Genomic DNA, 16577 nt, shown 5'->3' on the forward strand with positions numbered 1-16577 from the left:
TATGCCGCGCCCGTGGTCAGCCGCACTTTGACCTGGCGGGGCACCCTGTTTGTACTCACCGATGTCACCTTCAGGCAGCATTAGGGGTGTGTGGCATGCTGCGCCTGTGACAGCCAAGGCGCAGTGCCCCGCTGAACAACAACCCCTCAGGAAGGGGCTCTGCACCTCGTAAGGCCGGTGACCGCCCGCCCCCCCAACTCCCATGGTGCAGGTATGCCGTTGCCCAGACAGCATCCTGAAAATAATAATAGATAAAAAGAAATTGAAGAAAACTCTGGAGCTGCAGAGATGTGCATCCTCTCCTGAGGGCACTTATCTAAACTGCCTGTGGGAAGGGGTACAGAGGGGAGGAGCCAGCACACCCAGTTGAAGAAATTGAAAGTGCACTGGCTACTTTGGACCCCGTCTATACCCCATCGTACTAGATTCACCCAATATCCCTTATGGATGCTAGAGAAACAAAACCCCACCCTCAAACAGACAAAAATAAATATTGACCATGCTTGGTCTATGCTCCGGGATCCGGTATGAAGATCAATACTGTCTAGGTCGACAATGTTTAGGTCGACAGTCACTAGGTCGACAGGGTCTGAAGGTCGACAGGGTTTCTAGGTCGACATGTGCTAGGTCGACACGAGTTTCACTTTTTTTTCCTTTTTTTGAACTTTTCTATTCTTAACGATCCACGTGGACTACAATCGGAACGGTAATCTGTGCCGAGCGAAGCGAGCCATGCGAGGGGACACGGTGCACTAATTGGGCTTCCCGGTCACTGTACGGAGAAAATGACACCAAAAAAAAAACATGAAAAACTCATGTCGACCTTTTGACCTGTCGACCAAGCACATGTCGACCTAGAACCCCTGTCGACTTAGTGACTGTCGACCTAGACACTGTCAATCTAATGATCCACACTCCTATGCTCCATGTTCAGTTTTGGTTTGTCAAAGTCAAAACACAGAATCTTTTCAGCTCACCTACTTCTATCATTTAAAAACTAGACAATAGTATATTGGTTTTCATATAGAGGCTGGATCACACAGAAACGTGTGTTGCCATTTCTATTGCAGAAAGCAGTGGTCTTAGGGCTGTGATATTAACTAGGTGGCTACAAGATGGATTATCATAGATTGCAATAGATCATGCTTAAAAGCTATACAGGACCATTACGATGTAATGTAATACAGTTTATCAGAAGGACCATACTTACAGATGCAATTAATTGTTCCTTAAAACTGTGAAAAAAGCAATCAACTGCTCTTGTGCAGACACCTGTGTCAACCGTTTCCCTAGACAAAGAAACGTTTAATTAGTTTGTTTTCCCAATTGTGCTTAAATGCTGCATTAGCACCTGGGGATGTACAGTATATTCCAATGGTGGCCCCTTTCCTGAGCTGGAGTCCTGTAGGCTGCTATGTACTGCCTTCTCTCCTGGGGCTCTACCGATTCTGTATTATATAAATACAACCAAAATTAAATATCTGTGGAAGGGAGTGTCCAAAAGCAAGAGAACATAGATTGTGGCTTGTGATTGGGCCTTCAACTCAGTCCCTCCTTGTTTTGGCTGGAGTTATGAAAGAAACAGGGGAGCCACATGATCTGATATGGGGGAAGGGCTCCTAGGTGATAAAATAAGATTTTAAACCTACCAGTAAATCTTTTTCTCCTAGTCCGTAGAGGATGCTGGGGACTCCGTAAGGACCATGGGGTATAGACGGGCTCCGTAGGAGACATGGGAACTATAAAGACCTTTAGAATGGGTGTGCACTGGCTCCTCCCTCTATGCCCCTCCTCCAGACCTCAGTTAGAGAAACTTTGCCCAGAGGAGACGGATAGTACGAGAAAAGGATTTTGTTAATCCAAGGGCAAGATTCATACCAGCCCACACCATCCACACCGTATAACCTGAAATATACGAACCAGTCAACAGTATGAAACAAACAGCATCAGTCAGAGACTGATCAAAACTGTAACATAACCCTTATGTAAGCAATAACTATATACAAGTCTTGCAGAATTTAGTCCGCACTGGGACGGGCGCCCAGCATCTTCTACGGACTAGGAGAAAAAGATTTACCGGTAGGTTTAAAATCTTATTTTCTTACATCCTAGAGGATGCTGGGAACTCCGTAAGGACCATGGGGGTTATACCAAAGCTCCAGACCGGGCGGGAGAGTGCGGATGACTCTGCAGCACCGACTGAGCAAACAGTAGGTCCTCATCAGCCAAGGTATCAAACTTGTAGAATTTAGCAAAAGTGTTTGACCCCGACCAAGTCGCCGCTCGGCAAAGCTGTAATGCCGAGACGCCTCGGGTAGCCGCCCAAGAAGAGCCCACCTTCCTAGTGGAATGGGCCTTTACTGAATTCGGTAGCGGCAATCCAACCGTAGAATGAGCCTGCTGAATCGTGTTACAGATCCAGCGAGCAATAGTCTGCTTAGAAGCAGGAGTGCCAACCTTGTTGGCTGCATACAGGACAAACAGAGTCTCTGTTTTCCTAACCAGAGCCGTCCTGGCTACATAAATTTTCAAGGCCCTGACTACATCCAGGGACTTGGAATCATCCAAGTCACCCGTAGCCACAGGCACCACAATAGGTTGGTTCATATGAAACGATGAAACCACCTTAGGCAAAAATTGAGGAGTCCGCAATTCTGCTCTATCCACATGAAAAATCAGATAGGGGCTTTTGTGAGACAAAGCCGCCAACTCAGACACCCGCCTTGCAGATGCCAAGGCCAACAACATGACCACCTTCCAAGTGAGAAATTTTAATTCCACCGTTTGAAGTGGCTCAAACCAGTGAGATTTCAGGAACTGTAACACCACGTTATGGTCCCATGGTGCCACTGGAGGCACAAAAGGAGGCTGTATGCGCAGCACTCCCTTTACAAAAGTCTGGACTTCTGGGAGAGAAGCCAATTTCTTCTGAAAGAAAATTGATAGGCCGAAATCTGTACCTTAATGGAGCCTAATTTTAGGCCCATATCCACTCCTGTCTGCAGAAAGTGGAAAAAACGGCCCAGATGGAAAACTTCCGCAGGAGCATTCTTGGTTTCACACCAAGATACGTACTTCCTCCAGATACTGTGATAATGCTTCGCAGTCACCTCCTTCCTAGCCCTCATCAGAGCAGGGATGACTTCCTCCGGAATGCCCTTCCCAGCTAGGATTCGGCGTTCAACCGCCATGCCGTCAAACGCAGCCGCGGTAAGTATTGGAACAGACAGGGCCCCTGTTGCAACAGGTCCTCTCTGAGAGGAAGAGGCCACGGATCTTCTGTGAGCATTTCCTGAAGATCCGAATACCAGGCCCTTCGAGGCCAATCTGGAACAATGAGTATTGTCGGAACTCTTTTTCTTCTTATGATTCTCAATATCTTTGAGATGAGTGGAAGAGGAAGGAACACATAGACCGACTGAAACACCCACGGTGTCACCAGGGCGTCCACTGCTACTGCCTTGGGGTCCCTTGACCTGGCACAATACCTCCGCAGCTTCTTGTTGAGACATGACGCCATCATGTCTATTTGCGGAAGCCCCCACAGACCTGTTATCTCTGCAAAGACTTCTTGATGAAGTCCCCACTCCCCTGGATGGAGATCGTGTCTGCTGAGGAAATCTGCTTCCCAGTTGTCCACTCCCGGAATGAAGACTGCTGTCAAAGCGCTTACATGATTTTCCGTCCAGCGAAGAATCCTGGTGGCTTCCGCCATTGCCACTCTGCTTCTTGTTCCGCCTTGGCGGTTTACATGAGCCATGGCTGTGACGTTGTCTGACTGAATCAGAACCGGTAGATTGCGAAGAAGATTCTCCGCCTGACGCAGGCCGTTGTATATGGCCCTCAATTTCAGTACGTTGATGTGTAGACAAGCCTCCTGGCTTGACCATAGTCCCTGTAAGTTTCTTCCTTCTGTGACTGCTCCCCATCCTCGGAGGCTCGCGTCCGTGGTCACCAGAACCCAGTCCTGAATGCTCAACCTGCGACCCTCTAGAAGGTGAGCACTCTGCAGCCACCACAGGAGAGACACCCTGGCCCTGGGGGACAGGCTGATCTTTTGATGAATGTGTAGATGGGACCCGGACCACTTGTCCAGAAGGTCCCACTGAAAAGTCCTCGCATGGAACCTGCCGAAGGGAATGGCCTCGCAAGACGCCACCATTTTCCCCAGAACTCGCGTGCAGTGATGGACTGACACACTTTTCGGTTTCAACAGGTCCCTGACCAAGTTCTGGAGTTCCTGGGCTTTTTCCATCGGGAGAAAAACCCTCTTTTGTACCGTGTCTAGAATCATGCCCAAGAAAGTCAACCGGGTCGTTGGAACCAACTGACTTTGGTAGATTGAGAATCCAGCCGTGTTGCTGCAGCACGCTTAGGGAGAGCGACACGTTTTTTAGCATTTGTTCTCTCGATCTCGCTTTTATCAGGAGATCGTCCAAGTACGGGATAATTGTGACTCCCTGCCTGCGCAGGAGCACCATCATTTCCGCCATTACCTTGGTTAAAATCCTCGGGGCCGTGGAAAGCCCAAACGCAACGTCTGAAACAATATACACTTACTGCGCCAATTATAAGTGCCCCCCCTCTTTTTGCCCTCTGTCACTGTGTTCAGCAGGGGAGAGTCCGGGGAGCCAGCATCTCTGCAGTGTAATGTGGAGAAAATGGCGCTGGTTAGTGCTGTGGTACTAAGCTCTGCCCCCTCAGCATCGGGCTTCGGTCCCGCTCAAATTTACAAACATTGGCGGGGGATTGTATATCTACTGCCTCCGCAGCCTAATATATTAGCCAGTCCTAGAGGTTTATTATTGCTGCCCAGGGTGCCCCACACCCATCCGTGCCTGCAGTGTGTGTTGTGTGTGGGAGCAATGGCGCGCAGCGTTACCGCTGCGCGTTACCTCAGAGAAGAACTGAAGTCTTCTGCCGCCTTTGAAGTCTTCTTTCTTCTAATACTCACCCGGCTTCTATCTTCCGGCTCTGCGAGGAGGACGGCGGCGCGGCTCCGGGACGAACGGCTAGGGTGAGACCTGCGTTCCGACCCTCTGGAGCTAATGGTGTCCAGTAGCCTAAGAAGCAGAGCCTATCACTTAAGTAGGTCTGCTTCTCTCTCCTCAGTCCCACGATGCAGGGAGCCTGTTGCCAGCAGTGCTCCCTGAAAATAAAAAACCTAAATTCTTTTTCAGAGAAACTCAGGAGAGCTCCCCTGTAATGCACCCAGTCTCCTCTGGGCACAGGATCTAACTGAGGTCTGGAGGAGGGGCATAGAGGGAGGAGCCAGTGCACACCCATTCTAAAGTTCTTTATAGTGCCCATGTCTCCTGCGGAGCCCTTCTATACCCCATGGTCCTTACGGAGTCCCCAGCATCCTCTAGGACGTAAGAGAAAGGGGCTTTAAACTGGATACAGAAAATGTATTCGAACCATCCACTGTGCGTTTTAGACTATGGGAAGCATTGATGGAAAAATGTAGGCCAAAAAGCCACACTGTCCACCAGCAGAAATACAATACATACACAACAGCTGAGCTGGCAGAGATATCTGTAGACTGGATATTCAGACACTTTAAATGCTAATCTAGATGGTCCAAATACTCTGCAGTATCTGCTTCCTATCCTCCCCACAAAGAAAATAACCTCAGACCCCCACCCAGTGCAGAGAATAAACCACAGCCCCCTATTGGTCAGTACAGTTTTGTCTTGCATCTACAGTGTAAACTGTTACAAAACAAATTCACAGTGTGCCCCCATCACAATACCTAGTAACTGCCAATTCCCCCACTGCTGCTGTCCTCCCGCTGTACTGTTTAAAGGTATCTGTCAATGGAGCAGACACCAGCCTGATATCAGTACATAACATATGAATAAGCCAACTTCAAGCTACAGATTTCTCACTAAGGAAGTCATTATCAAACAGTTTCGTATATAGCGCAGCATATTCCGTTGATGCAGTGAGACAAACGGTCTCAACTCTATCAAAGTCCATAAATGACTATGGCTATAATGGTGTTGCAGTAAAATGAATGTAAAACATACCTGTAAAGATCAATTAGCTTCTTAGACTCAAAGAGTACAACATCTAGTTCAGTCAGGTCTCTGGCAGACTTAATGTCATAATCTAGATTCCAGACCTCCACAGGAACGGCTTCTTCCTTGTCTAAAGTCAAACACCATTATCTTACATCAAATAGAGAACACAGATGGACATTGGGGTAAAGCTAAATCTGTGAAGGAGAAGGTTCCTGGCCCGACTTATCCTCTTGTCAGACCCTGAACAAATATTTCATAGATCACTGATGGACAGGAGAGGTAAGAACGAAGTGTATAAAAGATCTACCTGTTTTGCGTGAAGTATTCAGGTTTATTCTATGAGGCTTTGCCTTCTTGGCAGACTCCTGGAAGGTATTAGAATAGTCATTATGGTCTATATTTAGACATAGGGGTCTAGTCATATGCATGATGAATAATGCACACAGCAGAACCTTATAAGATACCCAAAACTCCTATATTTCATTACTTAGAATTGCCACCAAATTGTCTTCATTTTCAAAATAAACATTCTAAGGCAGGCATGTCCAAACTGCAGCCCTCCAGCTGTTGAGAAACTACACATCCCAGCATGCCCTGACACAGCTTTAGCATTCTCTGACAGCAAAACTGTGTCAGGGCATGCTGGGATATGTAGTTTCACAACAGCTGGAGGGCTGCAGTTTGGACATGCCTGTTCTAAGGTGTTTAACCTTGGTCCCTATAACACAAGGGTCTGATTGTGAGGCGCACACAAGGAGCTCGCGGATGTCAGCATATTGCGCATGCGCCGGGATAAGCTGTCCGCCCATGGATGGAAATCCTTAGTTGGCATGAACTGATCTGTTCGTTGACGGCCCAGACTTTCCGTGAAATGGGCGGTTCTAGTTAGTAACTGGGTAGAATGGGAGTGTAAGCCGATGGAAATGGGCAGATGGAGAGGAGACGTCTGTTCCAGCTGCATATTTTGCACTGAGCATACTAATGACATCAGCTGCAGAAATGTGGGCGGTATAGGCTTCTACATGCCGTTACACTGATTTTAAAATATAAAAGTGGATCATCAAAGTAGTATAAACTAATAAGCAGGCTTCCACGTCCGTATAGAAAAATATAAAACCAGGCCCAAGGTGTCTTATAGTAGGGCTACTTATACAATGCAAATACTGCAACACAGATCTGAAAATATGACACAGAAAACATGACTATGGAGGGTGATATTTTCCCCACACACAGCACACTTCCCAATGGTAACAACAGTAGTTTGCCCTTAGCAACAAAGCATGTGTGATACAGCTCGCGCTCGACCAGACATATCCTGCTGTGGATTGGTAAGTGTGTACGGTCAAGATCATTTGTGCACACACACGTTACTAATCAATAGACTGACTGGCCGGGAGTCTGGTCCGTCAGCTAAACGTATACCCAGGATTAAGCTGGCCACACTTTACACAATTATTGTACCATCAATTCAACTAGTCAGGAGGGTGGAATAAAAATCGTGTAATGTGTGGTAACGAACAATAAATGCTGAAAAATGGCCAAAACAATCATTGCAGCATGTTGGTTAAATCAAACGTTTGATTTAACCAAAACCAGCAACCAGTTATCACTTCAGTGCAGAAGAAAGTTGGAAACTTTTCTCCCCACCTACTTCTGCATGTACATAAAAAAAAAAAAAAAAAAAACGCAACAAGATAGGAAAAGGGGGAGAGGGGGGTGGGGGGGATGTTCAGTGCCCATCTGCCCCCACTTTTTAACCAGCACTGTCTATCCAAAGTCAGCTGCCTGGAGCAGGCTAGAACCATGAAGGGAGTACACCCATACTGCATGTAGCCCCTCCAGGGTTCGACTAGCCCAGGCTAGCAAAGCCCAGCGCTGGAGACCCAGAGTCAGTCTTTCCCTTGATTTTGGGGTAACCAGCACTAGGCTTATTTTATAAATTTCTATTATTTAACATGCAGAAGTAAGATAGTGTCGCCTACTTCTGTGATATCAAAAAAATCGTTCAATGGAGGAAAATAAGTAGTTGGTTGATCTGATGAAATTGGGAGTTGTAGGGAGAAGCCTTCATGATTGTGTAGATGGTCAGACAAGTTGTTCAGTTGGACAGTATATGGCCAGTAGTCTTGTCCTGGCAGAAGTTCAGCTTTGTAACTTCTTGTTTTCATTGAAGTGCACACATTAAGCGAACAGAAATAAGGAGATTTATGGTAGACTTACAACATCTTTCTACGAGGTACACTGGGTTCCACAGGGAATACATCGGGGTGAAGAGTTGGATCTTGATCCGAGGCACCCACAGGCTAAAGCACTGACTGTTCCCAGGATGCATTGCACCGCCTCCTCTATAACCCTGCCTCTGGACACTGGAGCTCAGTTTCGTTAACCAGTCCAATGCAGTAACAGGTAATAGACATTCTATGTGACTAACATCTGCCTACTCTCTCACGACAGGAGGAGAAGGGACCAGCGGCTAATGCCATACAAACCCAAAGAAGCTAAGTGCGTCACGGTGGGCGCCCTGTGGAACCCAGTGTACTTTGCAGAAAGAGATTTAACTATGGTAAGTCCACCATAGATCTCCTTTTCTGCAGTGGGTTACACAGTGTTCCACAGGGAAAACATCGGGGATGTCCTAAAGCAGTTCCTCATGGGAGGGACGCACCGTAGCGGGCACAAGAACTCGGCGTCCAAAGGAAGCATCCTGGGAGGCGGAAGTATCAAAGGCATAGAACCTGATGAATGTGTCCACTGAGGACCACGTAGCCGCCTTGCACAATTGTTCTGCGGACGTGCCTCGAGAAGGTCCAACAGAGTGGAATGGGCTTTGATAGCAGCAGGAGCTGGGAGTCCAGCCTGCGCATAGGCTTGTCCAATCACCATTCTAATCCATCTGGCCAAGGTTTGCTTACTCGCAGGCCAGCCACGTTTGTGGAAACCAAAAAGTACAAAAAGGGTATCTGACCTCCTGATAGAGGCAGTCCTCTCCACGTAAATACAGAGAGCCTGTACCACATCCAAAGATCGCTCTTTGGAGGACAAACCAGAAGAGATAAAAGCCGGAACCACAATCTCTTGATTAAGATGGAAAGATGACACCACCTTAGGTAGATAACAGGGGTGAGTTCTAAGAACTGCTCGGTCACGGTGAAAAATCAGAAAGGGTGGACGACAGGACAAAGCGCCTAAGTCCGACACCCTCCTAGCAGAGGCAATAGCCAGCAGAAACCCGACCTTAAGCGCAAGGCATTTAGGGTCCAGAGGTTCAAATGGAGACTCTTGTAGGGCATTCAAGACAACAGATAGATCCCATGGAGCCACAGGAGGGACATAGGGAGGCTGAATCCATAAAACACCCTGAGTGAAAGTATGAACGTCAGGAATAGATGCAATTTTCCTCTGAAACCACATCGATAAGGTAGATATATAAATCCTGAGGGAGGCCAGACGAAGGTATAAGTCTAGGCCTTGTTGCAGAAAAGCAAAAAGTCTGGCAGTTCTGAATTTGTATGCAGCACACCAGGTGGAGTAGGAATTCCAGACCCTATAATAAACCCGCGCTGAAGCCAGTTTGCGGGCCTTCAGCATAGTTTGGATAACCGCCTCTGAGAATCCTTTGGCCCTCAGGAGTGAAGCTTCAAGAGCCACGCCATCAAAGCCAGCCTGGCCAGGTCCGGGTAGACACAAGGGCCCTGAACGATGAGGTCTGGGCGTTGAGGAAGTAGAAGCTGACGCTCTATCTATAGACCCTGCAGGTCTGAGAACCAATGCAGTCTGGGCCACGCTGGAGCGACTAGAAGTAGTACTCCTCCTTCTTGCTTGAACTTCCATAGTACTCTGGGCAGAAGTGACACTGGAGGGAACACGTAGGGCAGCCGAAAGTTCCATGGAATTGCCAGTGCGTCCACGAACGCTGCTTGAGGATCCCTTGTCCTTGATCCGAAGACTAGAACCTTGTGATTGTGTCGAGACGCCATCAGGTCCACATCTGGTAGGCCCCACTTGTCCACTAGGAGTTGAAAGACTTCTGGATGAAGACTCCACTCTCCGGCGTGAACGTCCCTACGACTGAGGAAATCCGTTTCCCAGTTGAGGACTCTGGGAATTAACACTGCAGATATTGCTGGCAGATGGAGTTCCACCCAACAAAGGATTTTTGATACTTCCATCATTGCCATGCGGCTTTGAGTGCCGCCTTGATGATTTATGTATGCCACCGTGGTGGTGTTGTCTGATTGTACTTGAACAGGCCTGTTCTGTATCAGAGGCAGGGCAAGAGTCAAGTCATTGAACACTACCCGCAATTTCAGAATGTTTATCGGGAAGAGAAATTCCTCCTTGGTCCACCGACCCTGGAGAGAATGCTGCTGCTACAGCACCGCGCCGCGCAGTCTGGCGTCTGTAGTCAGTAGGATCCAGTTGGGGATCCAGAAGGGGCGGCCCCTGCTCAACAGTCGGTCCTGTAGCCACCAGCTCAGTGACACACGAACCTCCGGAGTCAAGGAGATCATTTGAGACCTGATCCGATGAGGCAGGCCGTCCCACTTGGAAAGGATTAACCTCTGCAGAGGGCGGGAATGAAATTGAGCATACTCTACCATGTCAAAAGCAGATACCATGAGGCCTAGTACTTGCATCGCCGAGTATCGACACTTGTGGGCGAGAAAGGAAGCATCTGATAATGTCCTGAAGTTTCAGGACTTTTTCCGGAGACAGAAACAGTCTTTGGCTGTGTGTCCAGCAGTGCCCTCAGGTGCACCATGCTCTGAGCAGGGACCAGCGAGGGCTTCTTCCAGTTGATGAGCCACCAGTTGGCTTGCAGGAACTGGTCAGTCAGTTCCAGATGACAGAGAAGTACCTCTTGGGAGTTCGCCAGGATCAGCAAGTCGTCCAGATACGGCAGGATCCTGATACCCCGACGGCGGAGAAGGCCCGTCATCACAGCCAAGACCTTGGTGAAAACCAGAGGGGCCGTGGCTAATCCAAATGGCAGAGCCTGAAATTGATAATGTAGGTTGCCAATAGCAAACCGCAGATACTGCTGATGCGACATGGCAATAGGTATATGCAGGTAAGCATCCTGTATGTCAAGGGATACCATATAGTCCTCGGGTTCCATGGCCAGCACAATAGGAGGGTTTCCATACGGAATTTGGACACGCTCACTAATTTGTTCAAAGATTTGAGATTGAGTATAGGCAGGAAGGACCCATTGGGTTTTGGGACTAGAAACAGAGTTGAATAGTATCCTCTGCCTCTCTGGGACCGAGGTACCGGTACTACCACTCCTGTGTCCAGGAGGGATCGTACAACAAGGTGTAGAGCCTGCGCTTTTAACGGATCCAAAGAAAGAACTGGCGAGGGGGACGTCTCTTGATAGAGGCTGCTTACCCGTGAGAGACAACGTCTCGCACCCATGCGTCTGAAGTGGTCTCTAACCACACCTGGGCAATTCGTAGAAGTCGACCTCCCACCCTGGGATCCCCCAGGAAGAAGCCTGTCCCGTCATGCAGCAGGCTTGTCCTGTTTGGAAGCAGGCTGGCGGGCAGCCCAGGACTGTTTAGATTTAGTGGCTTTGGAAGTACGAGCCTGTCTCGTGTACGTCTGACCCTTCGCTTTTTCTGGAGGAGGAAAGGAACGAAAAGTGGTACTCTTAGCCTTCAGAGCAGAGTGATTAGTACTAGGTAGAAACGCAGTCTTGGCAGATGCCAAGTCAGTCTCTATCTTTATTCAGATCCTCCCCAAATAGAATGTCTCCCTTAAAAGGGAGCACCTCCAAGGTCTTTTTGGAGTCTAGGTCCACCTTCCAGGACCTCAACCACAGAATTTTCAGGGCTGCCTAGCGCAGCCCCCGTTAGGTGACCTGCTCTGCAGGCACCAACTTACAAACTGAGCTCCAGTGTCCGGAGGTGGGGTTATAGAGGAGGCGGTGCAATGCATCCTGGGAACAGTCAAAGCTTTAGCCTGTTGGTGCCTCGGATCAATAATCCAACTCTACACCCTGATGTATTCCCTGTGGAACACAGTGTACCCCGCTGCAGAAGACAAAGTACATAACTTGGACTTAGAATTTTTAATAAGACTGTACACACCCTCTGTGACTTGTCTGCTACAGCACCAGGCATGGGTGCACTGCGCTTAGGAGTGGCCACACTTAGGCTTTTCACTGCAGCTTTGTTCTGTCTTATACTGAAACATGAAAATTCAAGGTTTAAACAGTATCAAATATTTACAGATCAATACAGAGGAGACAACATCCTAAAGATTTAGTTCTCATTCTCCAATTGTGCTTTTTATCCTTAATAATGAACCTCTGACCAACACAAACCGCTTTGTTTTAATCTGTAAATAGTTTTAAAAAGATTTAAAAACAAATAGTATTCAGACAGCATTCTGACTTCCACCGCACACAGGACGTATACATGGTGCAACTTTTCTAATGCTATTATTTTCTCTTTATAGAATTGAGATTAAAACCCCCAGAACAGTAACCATCCACACCGGGGCTCAGAGACAGCAGCATAATGTAGTGGGACAGTGCTGGGGCGCAGGAGACACCCCCAAATATACAGCTATGGTGGGAGGGATATATTCATTTTGAAAAAGGACATTTTAATAAGTGCAACTGTCTTTAAATAAGAATTTACTTACCGATAATTCTATTTCTCGGAGTCTGTAGTGGATGCTGGGGTTCCTGAAAGGACCATGGGGAATAGCGGCTCCGCAGGAGACAGGGCACAAAAAGTAAAGCTTTAGGATCAGGTGGTGTGCACTGGCTCCTCCCCCTATGACCCTCCTCCAAGCCTCAGTTAGGATACTGTGCCCGGACGAGCGTACACAATAAGGAAGGATTTATGAATCCCGGGTAAGACTCATACCAGCCACACCAATCACACTGTACAACCTGTGATCTGAACCCAGTTAACAGTATGATAACAGCGGAGCCTCTGAAAAGATGGCTCACAACAAATAATAACCCGATTTTTGTAACTATGTACAAGTAATGCAGATAATCCGCACTTGGGATGGGCGCCCAGCATCCACTACGGACTCCGAGAAATAGAATTATCGGTAAGTAAATTCTTATTTTCTCTATCGTCCTAGTGGATGCTGGGGTTCCTGAAAGGACCATGGGGATTATACCAAAGCTCCCAAACGGGCGGGAGAGTGCGGATGACTCTGCAGCACCGAATGAGAGAACTCCAGGTCCTCCTTAGCCAGGGTATCAAATTTGTAGGATTTTACAAACGTGTTTGCCCCTGACTAAATAGCCGCTCGGCAAAGTTGTAAAGCCGAGACCCCTCGGGCAGCCGCCCAAGATGAGCCCACCTTCCTTGTGGAATGGGCATTTACATATTTTGGCTGTGGCAGGCCTGCCACAGAATGTGCAAGCTGAATTGTATTACACATCCAACTAGCAAAAGTCTGCTTAGAAGCAAGAGCACCCAGTTTGTTGGGTGCATACAGGATAACAGCAAGTCAGTTTTCCTGACTCCAGCCGTCCTGGAACCTATATTTTCAGGGCCCTGACCACATCTAGCAACTTGGAGTCCTCCAAGTCCCTAGTAGGCGCAAGACACCACAATAAGCTGGTTCAGGTGAAACACTGACACCACCTTAGGGAGAGAACTGGGGACGAGTCCGCAGCTCTGCCCTGTCCGAATGGACAAACAGATATGGGCTTTTTTGAGAAAAAAACCACCAATTTGACACTCGCCTGGTCCAAGCCAGGTCCAAGAGCATGTTCACTTTTCATGTGAGATGCTTCAAATCCACAGATTTGACTGGTTTTAAACCAATGTGTTTTGAGGAATCCCAGAACTACGTTGAGATCCCACAGTGCCACTGGAGGCACAAAAGGGGGTTGTATATGCAATACTCCCTTGACAAACTTCTGGACTTCAGGAACTGAAGCCAATTCTTTCTGGAAGAAAAATCGACAGGGCCGAAATTTGAACCTTAATGGACCCCAATTTGAGGCCCATAGACACTCCTGTTTGCAGGAAATGCAGGAATCGACCGAGTTGAAATTTCTTCGTGGGGCCTTCCTGGCCTCACACCACGCAACATATTTTCGCCACATGTGGTGATAATGTTGTGCGGTCACCTCCTTTCTGGCTTTGACCAGGGTAGGAATGACCTCTTCCTGAATGCCTTTTCCCTTAGGATCCGGCGTTCCACCGCCATGCCGTCAAACGCAGCCGCGGTAAGTCTTGGAACAGACATGGTACTTGCTGAAACAAGTCCCTTCTTAGCGGCAGAGGCCATAAGTCCTCTGTGAGCATCTCTTGAAGTTCCGGGTACCAAGTCCTTCTTGGCCAATCCGGAGCCATGAGTATAGTTCTTACTCCTCTACGTCTTATAATTCTCAGTACCTTAGGTATGAAAAGCAGAGGATGGAACACATACACCGACTGGTACACCCACGGTGTTACCAGAACGTCCACAGCTATTGCCTGAGGGTCTCTTAACCTGGCGCAATACCTGTCCCGTTTTTTGTTCAGACGGGACGCCATCATGTCCACCTTTGGTAATTCCCAACGGTTTACAATCATGTGGAAAACTTCCCCATGAAGTTCCCACTCTGCCGGGTGGAGGTCGTGCCTACTGAGGAAGTCTGCTTCCCAGTTTCCATTCCCGGAATGAAACACTGCTGACAGTGCTATCACATGATTTTCCGCCCAGCGAAAAGTCCTTGCAGTTTTTGCCACTGCCCTCCTGCTTCTTGTGCCGCCCTGTCTATTTACGTGGGCGACTGCCGTGATGTTTTATCCCACTGGATCAATACCGGCTGACCTTGAAGCAGAGGTCTTGCTAAGCTTAGAGCATTGTAAATTGCCCTTAGCTCCAGTATATTTATGTGGAGAAAAATCTCCAGACTTGATCACACTCCCTGGAAATTTTTTCCTTGTGTGACTGCTCCCCAGCCTCTCGGGCTGGCCTCCGTGGTCACCAACATCCAAAACTGAATGCCGAATCTGCGGCCCTCTAGAAGATGAGCACTCTGTAACCACCACAGGAGAGACACCCTTGTCCTTGGATATAGGGTTATCCGCTGATGCATCTGAAGATGCGATCCGGACCATTTGTCCAGCAGATCCCACTGAAAAGTTCTTGCATGAAATCTGCCGACTGGAATTGCTTCGAAGGAAGTCACCATTTTTTTACCATGGCCCTTGTGCAATGATGCACTGATTTTAGGAGGTTCCTGACTAGCTCGGATAACTCCCTGGCTTTCTCTTCCGGGAGAAACACCTTTTTCTGGACTGTGTCCAGAATCATCCCTAAGCACAGGAGACTTGTTGTCGGGATCAGCTGCGATTTTGGAATATTTAGAATCCACCCCTGCTGTTGTAACAGTATCCGAGATAGTGCTACTCCGACCTCCAACTGTTCCCTGGACTTTGCCCTTATCAGGAGATCGTCCAAGTAAGGGATAATTAAGACGCCTTTTCTTCGAAGAAGAACCATCATTTCGGCCATTACCTTGGTAAAGACCCGGGGTGCCGTGGACAATCCAAACGGCAGCGTCTGAAACTGATAGTGACAGTTCTGTACCACGAACCTGAGGTACCCTTAGTGATAAGGGCAAATTTGGGACATGGGGGGGCGTGGCCTGGACGCTGTAAGGAGAGGTCCTGTCTCTGCTGAGCTCCTCCAAGAGCCTGAAAAAAAACTATATTTCTGCAGTGAAATTCCCCCTGAACATCCTGAAAATATCATACTGGGGCTGCGGATCACACCCTGCACAAGAGGGTCTAATTAGGAGGCCGCTGTGTATATTTTCTACTCGAGGCCTACTTCTCAGCTAAGATCCGGGGCCTTGAGTTTGGAGCTCACCCGACACTGAGCTCCAGACCCGCGAGTAGGCCCGGACGCACCACGGAAGGAAGGCTCTCCCCACCCACACCGTGACTCCCACGATCTAAGCTCCAGCCAGACACACAGAGGGACCGCCGCTGATCCTCACAGCTGACGAGGGACTCTCCGTGTACCCGGCAGACGCGCCTGACGGCTGCCGGCGGCCATCTTGCGGACCGGAGGTAAGGAGATCACAGTGCTCCCTGTTAACATCCCACGGGGCCTGCTTACCTCCCGTCTCGCCTCCTGCCCGTCCACCCGATCCTGTCCCCGGAGACTCGTGCATTAAGGGTGAGTTGCGCTGTGCGGGGACCCGCCGCGTGACCACCCGTGCCTGACTTTGTCCTCCCCCCCCCGTCTGGGCACCGCTGATCTCCCTGCCCACACAGCCACACAGAGACCTACGCGTCCGGCGGCCAGGAGAAGCACTTGGACGGCACGACAGCGGCAATAATTCAGTGTTGTGCACGCCGGCGGGCGACACACACTAATAGTGGTCATTTCTCCAGCTGCCCACCCCCCCCCCTAAGCTCCCCAGTCTGAGAGGACTCCCGGACAGCACCCCAGCTCCCCCCCCATACCTCAGCATTGAAGGGGCTGAAATTATTAACCCCCGAAGTCTGCATCTACTCCAAATAGGGTTCGTAGGGGACCGAGGGAGGAGAGATAGTACTGGCGGGCGAAGAGCACTAA

General features: G+C 48.8%; 1 protein-coding gene across 3 annotated transcripts in view; it reads right to left on the reverse strand.

The window, feature by feature from the left end:
* The window catches only part of CENPU (centromere protein U), a 213461-nt gene that overhangs the window by 122219 nt on the left and 74665 nt on the right, over positions 1-16577 (reverse strand). For all 3 annotated transcript variants that reach the window (XM_063920726.1, XM_063920727.1, XM_063920728.1), the window contains 4 exons: positions 12116-12212; positions 6331-6388; positions 6030-6150; positions 1211-1289 (listed from right to left, as the gene is read on the reverse strand). In XM_063920726.1, coding sequence (XP_063776796.1) covers positions 1211-1289; positions 6030-6150; positions 6331-6388; positions 12116-12212 — 355 coding nt within the window. The remainder of the gene's footprint in view (positions 1-1210; positions 1290-6029; positions 6151-6330; positions 6389-12115; positions 12213-16577) is intronic.

The sequence above is a fragment of the Pseudophryne corroboree genome, chromosome 1 (genome assembly GCF_028390025.1).
Source record: "Pseudophryne corroboree isolate aPseCor3 chromosome 1, aPseCor3.hap2, whole genome shotgun sequence".
Classification (NCBI taxonomy): Eukaryota; Metazoa; Chordata; class Amphibia; order Anura; family Myobatrachidae; genus Pseudophryne; species Pseudophryne corroboree.